We start from the raw sequence: 12,608 nt of genomic DNA, 5'->3' as shown, positions 1-12,608 counted from the left end.
GTATACCTTAGGCAAAATCCACTATTTCTCTCTATTTTTTTCCACATTTATAGTCTGGGGTCGTTAACGTATTTCCTCGTATATCACGCTTATATCATGGTCTACATATCATTTACAACGCATTCATAATCATAGTATAACCACATTGATGATTCAACCAAGCTATCACCCAACCATACACTATTCACTCAGTAATGACCCATTTGCTATGTCTTTCTACCACTCGGATATCTTAATCTCCCAATACCTTAAACAACAAGGAAAGGTCATGAAACTCACCTTGAGTGATGGTTGAACAAGTCTTGGGTGAAGTTCTCCCTTTCTCACCAAAACCCTATTTCACTTCCTTTGGAATTTCTTGAAGAAGATGCACTTGGGTTAGGTTTCATACACTTTGATTCATGGATCTTGTGTTATTGATCATGGATTTCCCTTGAATTTTCGTGTGGGTGAATATTAGGGAGGGTTCTAGAGGTTTCCTTGGCCAAAATGGTGAAAAATAATGAATTTGGACGAGTTGGACATATTTAAAGTGGTCCAGAAAATTCTGGACCGACACGACATGCGGCACGCTTTGCGAAACGCAAAGCGTGACATGCGGAACGCATCTTGGGTCGCAAAGCTTGCCAGCTGACCAACTCTCACTGGCACACTTTGCGGTTGAGCTGCGGAGCCGCATGTCGTACATGCGAGCCGCATGTTGTGTCGCAAAGTGTGTCAGAGAGTGATATGATAGTTCGCCCCAAAACAGTCTGTCGTAGAATGGCCGTAACTTCTGATCCCGATATGCTGTGAGGGTCCACGACCTATGGTTGGAAATTTCTTTCAATTATCTACAACTTTCATCCTGTGGTGTTTTTCCCAAATTCCAACTTTATAATAGCGTTTTGGCCCCTTTAAATCAGATCATCCAAAAATGTTTCCTTAACTTGCCCTTTTGGATGGCTTATGCCCATGTTTGGCTTATGGGTCCTTCTTAAAACTTACTTGGCACTTCATTACCAACATAAGGGACATTATAATTCTTCTCCAAAATGTCATTAAGACATCATTAGTTCGATACTCGTAATTGTCCTTCGCCAGTCAATTCACTGTGCATGAACGAAAATTTTCCGAGGTGTAACAGTCCCGACTACTAAAAATTAATTTGCGTCTCTGGCCCGTTAAAAAAAAAACGATGACTAGAATTGTTGCGATGGTAATCAAGAAATTATTAAGCAAAGAATTATCAGCTAGATCCATCACACCTATCCTATGACTTAGTAGGCGTTTGGCCATGGATTCCAAATATTTTTCAACTTTATTTGGAATTTATGGAGTTAGAGTTGAAGTTGAATATGGGGTTGCGTTGGGTTATATTTTTTGCAAAGAATATTTGGAATATTGTCCATGCTTAAATGTACTTTTCAAGTTTGAAATACAACTTAAAGTGAGTTTGAAAACACATTATAAACTGTTTTCCAAAATTGAAATACAACTTCAAATTGGATTCGGAAATTTTATGGCCAAATACATATTTTCAAATAAAGTGAAAAATTATTCCAGAAAAAAGTGAGTAAATTTTATGGCCACACGGGTTTGAACCAGTAAGTCATTTAGCTCCCCCACACCTATCCTAAGACTAAAAAACTTTGGACCAGTAAATTTGAAGTCCAAATACTTATCTTCTCAATTAGTCTTGTTTAGCCTAATCTTTGATAACATGATTTTGAAGAAAATGAACGTTTTAACTTACTGTATGACTATTCTTTATAGCATAGAGTATTACTTCCCCGAATCACACGCCATGCAATGTGCAAATCACCTTTGAATTTTCTTCACATATGCGGAAAAAAATTCCACAATATGTAAATTTCACAACTTTTAGAGTTTCGGTTAAATTTAACAACCGAAGTTCAATAAATATCTGATCAAGACGAACTGCTCACTTTTAATAAATTTAAAGGACCAAAAAACTCATTTTTGACAAACTTAAAGGACCAAAACTGCTCAGGTGATACTGCAGGACTATTTAGAACCTACTATGAAAAATAAGGGAGCATTTTTTACATTTTCTCTATACTAATCACCTTTGAATTTTCTTCACACACGCAAAACAAAATTCCACAAAGTTTACTTATATATACACTACTAATCTCACATTCATAATTACAATAACTTGATTTCTTTTCTCTCCACTAGACCTAAAACACAATGTGGTCATTCAACATCCCATTGTCACTCGTTTATGTCACGGTATTAGCCATATTTCACTCTTGTGACGCTCAAAATTCACCCCAAGACTATCTTGCGGTTCACAACAACGCCCGTTCCCAAGTTGGGGTCGGGCCAATGACTTGGGATGCCGGCTTGGCATCCAAAGCACAAAACTACGCTAACTCAAGAAGGGGGGATTGCAACTTGATTCATTCTGGTGCAGGGGAGAACCTTGCCAAGGGCAGCGGCGACTTCACGGGGAGGAAGGCCGTGGAGTTGTGGGTGGCAGAGAAGGCTGACTACAACTATGGGACCAACAAATGTGCTGCCGGGAAACAGTGTGGACATTATACTCAAGTAGTCTGGCGCAAATCAGTTAGACTAGGTTGTGGTCGGGCTCGTTGCAATAATGGGTGGTGGTTTATTTCTTGCAACTATGATCCTCCAGGCAACTACGTCGGACAACGTCCTTACTAAAAGTGTGTGTTACTTAATAAAATTCCCATCTTCGCATCTTAGATGTCAAGGGGTTAGATAGACTCCTATCTTAGATGTTTAAGGGATTAAATGGGCACCTATAATTAGTACTATTTCCCTTTGGTATTGCTCGTATGAATAATTCCATGTATCATATTTTCATGGTATAGTACGCTTAAGTTTATAATTAAGTACCGCAGCTTCTTGTTCCCATAAAACATGAACATTAAAGTTTTCCCGATTTTACGTTCCAAAATTTATCTTTCCTCAATAAGATCAAAATATGATATTTTGTGTTACTTGACTCAACAAGGACTGGTTGGGTAAAAATTTACGTAAATCTAAATGTTAGTGGACTGTTATAGAACAATGCCAGCAGTGATCATGTGGTCATTATGGAAAAGAAGAAACTCAATTAAACATGAAGGATCAGTTACATTCTATAGATTGAAACAACAAGTGCAGCACATCATTTATCAACTTGCAAGGAAAAGATTTTCATGGATGCAGAATCTATCTAGTGAATGGGAAAACATGCATCAGCAATTAGCAGTTATAGACCAAAAGTTTATCATGCTAAGGTACTGTGGAGAATGCCACCTTCTGGTAAGGCCGTCAAGTGGGCCGGGCCGGGCCAATTAAACGTGGGCCACAAGGGCTGGGTCGGGGCTGGGCTTGGAGAGGGAAAAGGGTGTCCGGGCTAACCAGGCCGGGCCCTTTTTTTTTAAGTTCTAATACAAAAATAAACATTTACATTTACTACTAATAATAAAATTAACATTTATAACTAATGATAAAATTTCTAAATTAAATAAAGTTTAGTCGTCGTCAAATTAAAAAAGCTAACCATTGTAAATTTAAAAAACTGCACTTTGGTCATATTTTCAAACTATAAATACCCCTCCATTCTTCTTCATTTTCACACAATTCTTCCACAATTCTCTCTTTATCTAAATTTGCTATTCAACTAGTGTACATTACTTCACCTCCACCTTCTCCTCGAGTTCGAAGATCAACTTCAAGTGCGGTGTGGATGCATTTTGAGCGAGTAAATGAGGAACATGTTAAATGTCAACATTGTGGTGACATATATCTCCACAAGTCCGGAGCATCGGGTATTAGCCTATTAGGGGGGGTGGGGGTGGAGGGGGGTACCGGTGTGTTGCGTAAACACTTGTGAAAATGCACTAAATTGAACTTTGAAGTTTATCTCTTCTTTAAATGTGTCCATCGATGTTAGCCGTTTAATTTGTATGTTTTGAACTTTTGATTTGCAATATTTCGTCATTCAAGTTTATATGTTTTGAATTTGCAATGTTATCAATTTAAGTTTTAAGTTTTATTTTAAATTATTTATGTAGATGTTGATATGTCTATTTGACTGGACACGAAATTTAAGAAAGAAGAGAAGACTTTCAAACTTGTGATGTTCAATGAGTCGCATATATTTTGTGTGGCTATAAATCATTGCATAAAGGTAAATTGTTTCCAAATATAGAAAGGGGTCATTCTTTTTATCACGGACTAATAAAGAAATAGGTTCACGTAAATTGAAACGGAGGGAGTATTATATTTGATATAATCTACGTATTCACAGTATATATGACATGCTAATGAAATTTTACTTTTATATAAAACTATCACAATCTAATATATACTATATACTGAAAATGTATCAAAGGTATATTTGGTTTATGCAAAAGCACAGGAAATAGGAATAGCGACAAACATTGAAGCTAAAGCTGAGGCTATAAAATTGGCACGGAAGTACTGCAGAGAACATAATAGCCAATTGATTCAACTTGATACTGATTCACTTCTCCTACAAAACATCTTGCAAAGATCATGGATCACTCCATGGGAACTGAAAGAAATAGTTGAAGAAATCAAACAGGACATGAAGACAGTACAAGTACAGATCACTCATGTTTTTAGGGAAGGCAACAAGCTTGCAGACTTTCTAGCAAACCAAGCTTTGGATGACTCAGAGATCCAATTACATGACTTTATACTCATGCCATCAGAAGGAAGAAGAATACTCAACATGGACACATCACAACTTCCTCAACTATGGATTAGAACAAGGAGAATCTAACAGATTGACATTCAACAATGATGCTACATGTATGGATAATCATCTGGTGTTTTCACAGATTGGAGCAAACATCAAAGCTGACACATCAGGATTTCAAATGGCATACTAGCTTAGGCACAGAGGATAGAACTGGTCATAAAGGACAATTCTTTATTTTTTTAATTTTAGCTAGTTCATATTATAGACATGCTGTAATAGACTGCTTCTTTAAATTCTGCAATTATTAATAAAAAGTTCTAATAGGCCAAGCCTGTTAGAGCACAATTTGATTAAAAAAAAAAGTGAACTAATTATTCCCTCCACTCAACTTTACGTGGCGAGATTTGAAGTACGACAGTCACAGTACATAAATTTTCTTGTGAAGTCGGATATACATTCTTTAGTTTTAAAAAATAAAATTACATATTTAAAATTGGGCAAAGGTGCAACTATACCCCTCAACTTTGCGATTTAGAGCGGATATATCTCTCGTTAAAAAAGTGGTGTATATATACCCCTACCGTCACAAAATGGAGCAAATATACCCTTGTCATTACATAAATGGTGCAAATATACTCTTCTCGCTGACATATTTTTAAAAAATAAATTATTTAGCTTATCTTTTAATAAAAAAATATCACGTGGATTTAAAAAAAGTCTACCCATTTTTTTTAGTAGACATAGTTTTCTAAAGTCACATGGTAATTTTTTTTCTGGTTGTTTGTTTAAAAAATATCTCCGTGACTTTAAAAAATAAGTCTACCCATTTTTTTAAACGAACCAGACCCGACCGACCAGAAAAAAAAATTACCATGTGGCTTTAAAAAAAAAATTCTACTCAAAAAAAAAAATTGGTAGACTTTTTTTTTTTAAAGCCAAGTGACTTTTTTTTTAATAAAAAATATAAGCTAAATGATTTTTACCAAAAATTCCGTTAGCAAAAAGGATTTATTTGCACCATTTTGTAATGGCAGGGGTATATATACACCACTCTTGTAACGAGGGGATATCAGCTCTAAATCACAAAGTTGAGGGATATATTTGCATCTTTTCCCTTTAAAATTTATAAAAAGTACTATAAATCATACTCTCTCTGTTTCAATTTATGTGAACTCATTTGACTAGACACAAAGTTTAAGAAAGAAGAAAATACTTTTAAACTTGTGGTGTTAAATGAGTGACATATTTTTTGTGTAACTATAAATTATTGCATAAATGTAAATTATTTCTAAATATAGAAAGAGGTCTTTTTTTGCACGGACTAATATGAAAATAGGTTCACATAAATTGAAACGAAGGGAGTAACAATTAATAAAATTCAAAATATTTAAAATTATTTAAGATTTGTCACGACCCAACCCCGTAGGCCGTGACTAGTGCCCGATCTGGGCACCCGAACCCATCTATCAAATATTATCTCAAATTCTATCAACTCATTCTAGTATATGGCGGAAGCCGACAAGACTTTATTTCAAATTTAGGTAATTTCCAGAAAATTTCGGCAGAGTTTCCTTTGTTTTACGGACTATCCAATATACCCTGCACGCAGAAAATACCAACAAAAGCCACACAGGGCTAACCAAGCAATATATAAACATATGCGGACCGGCCGCCTCGGCGTATAGGATCGCCCAAACAACATATGCGGACCGGCCGCCTCGGCGTATAGGATCGCCCAAACGACATGTACATACATCCATACAAAAAGACCCTAACCCACAAACATGTCCACAGACCTCTAAACAGACCGACAGAATCATATGACGGGACAAGGCCCCGCCGTACCCATGAACGAATATATACAAATGCACTAATAAATATATATATATACCAAAAGTATAAGCTCCGGAAAGAGAGAAGCACTCCGAATAGCAGAAAGGGTGTCCTAAACAGGTGGATCACCAGGCTGTGCGTCTGTACCTGCGGGCATGAAACGCAGCCCCCGGAGAAGGGGGTCAGTACGAAATATGTACTGAGTATGCAAAGCAGAAGGTACAGAAATAAATCTGAATAATAATCGAATCAGATATATAGAAAATAATACATATCAAAATGTTTATTTCCAAAGTATAAATTATGCATAGGGCACTGGAAAATGTGGTCGCCCGCCTGTCGATAGCGCCACAACACAGCATAACACCAGAAAGTTTCAAATCTCCGAATCCCCGTCACACATCACAACACAGCATAACGCCAAACACAGCATAACGCCAAACATAAGTGGAACCCGGCCCTCGAGCAAGGAGCACGGTGAACCATAAACACAGCATAACACCGGAATATATCAAAAAGCGCACGACAACAGAACCGGCCCGGGAACCGGCGAACGATATCATAGTAGGCACGAGCGGAGTAGTGAGGAATCATATGCATAAAATCATTATTATAAATCCGAAGGATAAGTAAAATAGTCATATTTGAAATCGGAATAATAATTATCACTTTTTGATTCAAAGTTGTCGAATTTACATAAAGGGCGTCGCGGAACCCACGGACGAGTATAGACCCGAATTGAGTCCGCCTATGAAAAACATACCCATTATACATCAAGCAAACTCCTATAAAATTTATTGGAGCGATCCGAGCCTCTATGCGAAAAATATGGCATTCAGAGATTACAAAATTCCTTAAAGCGAACATTTTCTATGCGAATTTCGGAAAGCGATTACTTCAAATACATCATGGTTCATATTTCATAAAAACATACATAAGAGTGCCAAAGAATATATATATATGGATCATAACATGCTCGGATCTCGAATTTGGAATTCCCTTAAAGCTCTAATCTAGCCTATGTGAAACTAAGGCATGCCAAAAGAAGGAAGGTTGCTTTACATACCTCAAACGCTCTCCAATATGATCCAACTCAAGCTAAGTCCAAACTATGATTCGGGCTGCCCAAGGTCTACAAACAAGCCATAAAATGCCAAACATTAGCTAAAGACTTTTTGGGCATTAAATTCCAATTTCGCCCTTAATTCTACAGAAATCCGGGCAGCATTTCCCCTGTAAATAGGCTACCCCGAGAATTTAACTCGCTCAAAATCAACAACAACAACCACAATAACCAACCTAGTAACATTGACAACCAATCCGAAAAGCAAAATAATAATGGTAGCTCTCTTTTACGCCATTTGACAACTTCCCAATTATTCAATTCCATGGCTTACTTTAAAGCCACAATACCGTTCGTACATTTGATTATTAATCCAAACCCATACTAACAACATTCAAGGGCATTCTAAGCAATTCATACCACATTTCCAACAACCCGAATTTTTTTTTCCAAGCTGGCCGAAAACAGCCCCAACCGAGACAGCCCTTTAAAAAAAAAAATTTCTTCATTTCCAAATCATGGTTTGTATCCTCAAATTACATTCTAACAATGCTATCTCATCAATATACCAATTACCATAAATATACAATAACCTCCAAAAACAGTCCGCACATTAACAACATCATTTTGAGTCAACAAACATTCATTTCCAACATAAGATTCATAGCGACGGCGATTAAAACATTAAGCGACGTTCATTCATTCATCGTCATATAATGTGACTCATTTCAATCAACACTATATATACACATATATGGATGATTCTCAATTGTTCTTCACCTTACAATGATCCCAATCAACTAACTAAACATTAATTCATAATTTCAATCACAACACAGCAACACCCATCACACGACCCACTCCCAATCATACTATATTTCATGATTTCCAACCACTATAAGATACTACAACATGAATATAACCTTCATAACACAAAAACATAATGAATGCTTACCTTCCTTCTTCACTTCCTTCAATAGTTAGGGTTTGCAATTGGGCACAACTAGTGGTTGGATGACCCAAACAACTCTTCCACGTTACTTAGGGACTTCTAAATAGTTGATTTATACCAAGGAAATAATTTTGGGGTGGCTTGATTTGGATTTGGTTTTTCTTGGTTTGTAGCCGAGAGGGGTGTTGAAGGTGGTCTTCAACTCCTTGATTTTTTTTTTTCTAAGTCTTGCAATGGGGAAAAGATGACTACTTGGTCATACTTTAGGCTCATATAGTTGTTGTCCAAGTGTCCTTGGCCCACACATGGAGTGGACCAATTAAAATTGGCCACACAATGTGTGGGACCAATTCCCATTTACATGGCCACCAAGGAATTTTTTTTTTTTTTTTTTTTTTTTTGCACAACATTTTAATTCCAATTTTATGAATTGTAGTCCCAATTTTCCCTAAGTGTTCAATGCCATCAATTTCATACATGACTTATATCTCAAATTAAAATCAAATGGTCAAAAGTCCCGACTTCAAATCCCGGAAAAATCTTGGCCTTAAATTATCATAATTAATCCGGGTTGTCCCAATGTATAAAAATACGGGACGTAACATCCTCCCCCCCTTAAGAACATTCGTCCTCGAATGTTGGATTAGTTCTACGGATCTTACTCAAATTCGGGGGAGTTGCTTTTATAGCCATCACATACAAATCATTCATAAATCAACATGGTCAGACAAAGAATTTGAATTACCTGAAGGTACTGGGAATAAGTGAGGATACTTTTCCTTCATCTGCTCCTCAGCCTCCCAGGTAATTTCTTCGCGGTTATTATTCTGCCACAGCACTTTAACCGAAGCCACATCTTTATTCCGCAACTTTCTCACCTGACGATCTAATATGACTATAGGCTGCTCCTCGTAAGATAGCTCCTCTGTGACCTGTATCTCATCTGAAGGAAAAATTCTGGAAGGGTCACCAATACATTTACGAAGCATAGAAACATGGAATACCGGGTGAACCGCTCCCAAGTCAGCTGGCAAATCCAATTCGTAGGCCACCTTGCCTATTTTGCGAATAATCAGATAAGGCCCAATATATCTGGGACTGAGCTTTCCTTTCTTGCCAAATCGCATAACACCTTTCATCGGTGACACTTTCAGGAACACCCAATCGCCAATCTGAAACTCTAACGGTCGACGTCGCTTATCGGCATAAGATTTCTGTCGGCTCTGGGCTGCCAACAATCTTTCTCGAATAAGTTTCACCTTATCCACGGCCTGCTGGACCACATCTGGGCCAATCAACTCAGTCTCCCCAACATCAAACCAACCGATCGGTGATCTACACTTCCTGCCATACAAAGCCTCATATGGTGCCATCTGAATACTGGAGTGGTAGCTGTTATTATACGCAAACTCAACAAGCGGTAAATGGTCGTCCCAGCTACCCCTGAAATCAATAACACAGGCACGCAACATATCTTCCAATGTCTGAATAGTGCGCTCGGCCTGTCCGTCGGACTGGGGATGGAAGGTTGTACTCAGGCTCACCTGGGTCCCCAATCCCTCCTGAAACGATCTCCAGAACTTAGCTGTAAACTGGGCACCTCTATCGGAAATAACAGACACAGGAACTCCATGAAGTCGTACAATCTCCCTGACATAAAGCCTGGCATAATCCTCAGCTGAATAGGTGGTCCGAACCGGAAGAAAATGGGCTGATTTCGTCAGCCGATCAACAATAACCCAAATAGAATCATACCTCCGTGGAGTGCGAGGTAGACCTGTAATAAAGTCCATATTAATGATCTCCCACTTCCACGTCGGTATCTCCATCTCCTGCAATAGCCCACCGGGCTTCTGGTGCTCAATCTTAACCTGCTGACAATTTGGACACTGAGCAACGAACTCTGCTATATCTCTTTTCATATCGTCCCACCAATATAGGCATCTGATATCATGGTACATCTTCGTCGACCCTGGGTGAACAGAATATCGGGCGTAATGTGCCTCGCCCATAACCTGTAGCCGCAACCCTGCAACGTCAGGTACACACAATCTGCCTCTGTGAAATAACACTCCATCAGGTGAAATCTCAAACGGAGTCTTCTCCTGTGCCAGAGCTGCGTCTCTGTACTGTGCCAGAATAGGATCCTCATACTGATGCCGCTTAATATCTTCTGTAATAGAGGACTCAGCAATACCTCGAACAGAAACCCCAACATCTCCAGAATCAGCCAAGCGAACTCCAAGACTAGCCAACTGATGAATATCGCGAACCATTTCTTTACTCTCTGATGGCACGTCTGCTAGGCTGCCCATATACTTGCGGCTGAGTGCATCCGCCACAACATTAGCTTTCCCAGGATGGTAGACAATATCAACATCATAATCTTTTAACAACTCTAACCACCTCCGCTGTCGCAAGTTCAGCTCCTTTTGCCTAAAGATGTACTGAAGGCTCTTATGATCTGTATAAATATCAACGTGAACCCCATATAAATAATGTCTCCACATCTTCAAAGCATGAATGACCGCGGCCAGCTCCAAATCGTGAGTAGGATAATTCTTTTCATGTTTTCTGAGCTGCCGGGAAGCATAAGCTATCACCCTGCCGTGCTGCATCAACACACATCCCAAACCAATACCAGAGGCATCACAATAAATCACATACCCATCTGGACCCTCGGGAAGAGTCAGGACTGGAGCCGTAGTCAACTTCTCTTTCAGCAACTGGAAGCTACGCTCGCAAGCATCTGACCACTGAAACTTAGCTCCCTTCTGAGTCAGCCTTGTCAAAGGCGCTGAAATGGAAGCAAATTTCTCCACGAATCTCCGATAATAACCAGCCAATCCCAGAAAGCTACGCACCTCTGTCGGCGTCGTAGGTCTAGGCCAATTCTTTACGGCCTCGATCTTCTAGGTATCCACCCGGACGCCATCAGCCCCAATAATATGTCCCAGAAATGCCACTGAAGATAACCAGAATTCACACTTAGAAAATTTAGCATATAATTCCTGGTGCCGAAGTGTGCCAAGTACCGTCCTCAAATGGTCCGCATGCTCTGCCTCTGACCGAGAATAAACCAGAATATCATCGATAAATACGATCACAAACATATCCAAGAACGGTCTGAATACCCGATTCATCAGGTTCATAAATACTGCTGGGGCATTTGTCAGCCCAAAAGACATAACTCTGAACTCATAGTGCCCATATCGGGTCCTGAATGCTGTCTTGGGAATATCAGCCTCTCGTACCCGTACCTGATGGTAACCCGATCGCAGGTCTATCTTCGAGAAGTACCTGGCACCCTGCAGCTGATCAAACAAATCATCAATCCTGGGGAGGGGATATTTATTCTTGATGGTTACCTTATTCAACTGCCAATAATCAATGCACATCCGCAGCGAGCCGTCTTTCTTCCTCACAAATAATACCGGAGCTCCCCAGGGTGACGCACTAGGCCGAATGAAACCCTTCTCCAATAAATCTCTCAGCTGCTCTTTCAATTCTTTCAATTCTGCAGGTGTCATTCTGTACGGAGGAATAGAGATAGGTTGAGTGTCTGGCAACAGATCAATAGCAAACTCTATCTCCCGTTCGGGAGGAAGACCCGGAAGCTCATCTGGGAATACGTCTACAAATGCATTAACCACTGGGACTGACTGAAGAGTCGGTGCCTCTGCCTCTAAATCATGAACACGGACTAGATGATAAATATACCCCTTTCTGATCATTTTCTCAGCCTTGAGGTATGAAATAAACTTACCCCTCGGCGATACTGTATTACCTGCCCACTCTATAACTGGCTCCCCTGGGAATTGGAATTGGACTATCTTCTTTTGACAATCAACATTAGCATAGCAAGAAGCTAGCCAATCCATACCCATAATCACGTCAAACTCGATCATATCTAACTCCACCAAATCCGCCTTAGTGCAGCGGCCACAGATAATCACGGAACAATCTCTATAAATCTGACTGGCTATAACAGAGTCCCCTACTGGTGTAGCTACCTCAAAAGGCTCTATCGGTTCGGATTCTATCCCAATTTTATCAGCAACGAGTGGAGATAT

At 39.2% G+C, this 12,608-nt stretch overlaps 1 protein-coding gene and 1 long non-coding RNA gene across 2 annotated transcripts; one reads left to right on the top strand and one right to left on the bottom strand.

Annotated features, from left to right (window-relative positions):
- Window positions 1-2,153: 2,153 nt before the first annotated feature.
- Window positions 2,154-2,864, top strand: LOC132630157 (pathogenesis-related leaf protein 4-like). The gene has a single exon (XM_060345735.1). The coding sequence runs from the start codon at window positions 2,194-2,196 to the stop codon at window positions 2,671-2,673; it is 480 nt and encodes a 159-aa protein (XP_060201718.1). The 5' UTR covers window positions 2,154-2,193; the 3' UTR covers window positions 2,674-2,864.
- A 3,590-nt stretch (window positions 2,865-6,454) lies between these two features.
- LOC132633701 (uncharacterized) lies at window positions 6,455-9,283 on the bottom strand. The gene is made up of 3 exons (XR_009579753.1): window positions 8,539-9,283; window positions 7,587-7,652; window positions 6,455-6,667 (listed from the first exon to the last, which is right to left on the bottom strand). It is a non-coding gene; the product is annotated as an uncharacterized LOC132633701 (long non-coding RNA).
- Window positions 9,284-12,608: the final 3,325 nt, after the last annotated feature.

Source organism: Lycium barbarum, chromosome 3, assembly GCF_019175385.1.
Source record: "Lycium barbarum isolate Lr01 chromosome 3, ASM1917538v2, whole genome shotgun sequence".
Classification (NCBI taxonomy): Eukaryota; Viridiplantae; Streptophyta; class Magnoliopsida; order Solanales; family Solanaceae; genus Lycium; species Lycium barbarum.
The sequence above is the reverse complement of the archived record's forward strand: the minus strand, read 5'-3'. Positions and strand labels throughout refer to the sequence as shown.

Coding starts and splice junctions, on each gene's coding strand:
- LOC132630157 (XM_060345735.1), top strand. CDS start 2,194: ATGTGGTCATTCAACATCCCATTGTCACTCGTTTATGTCACGGTATTA.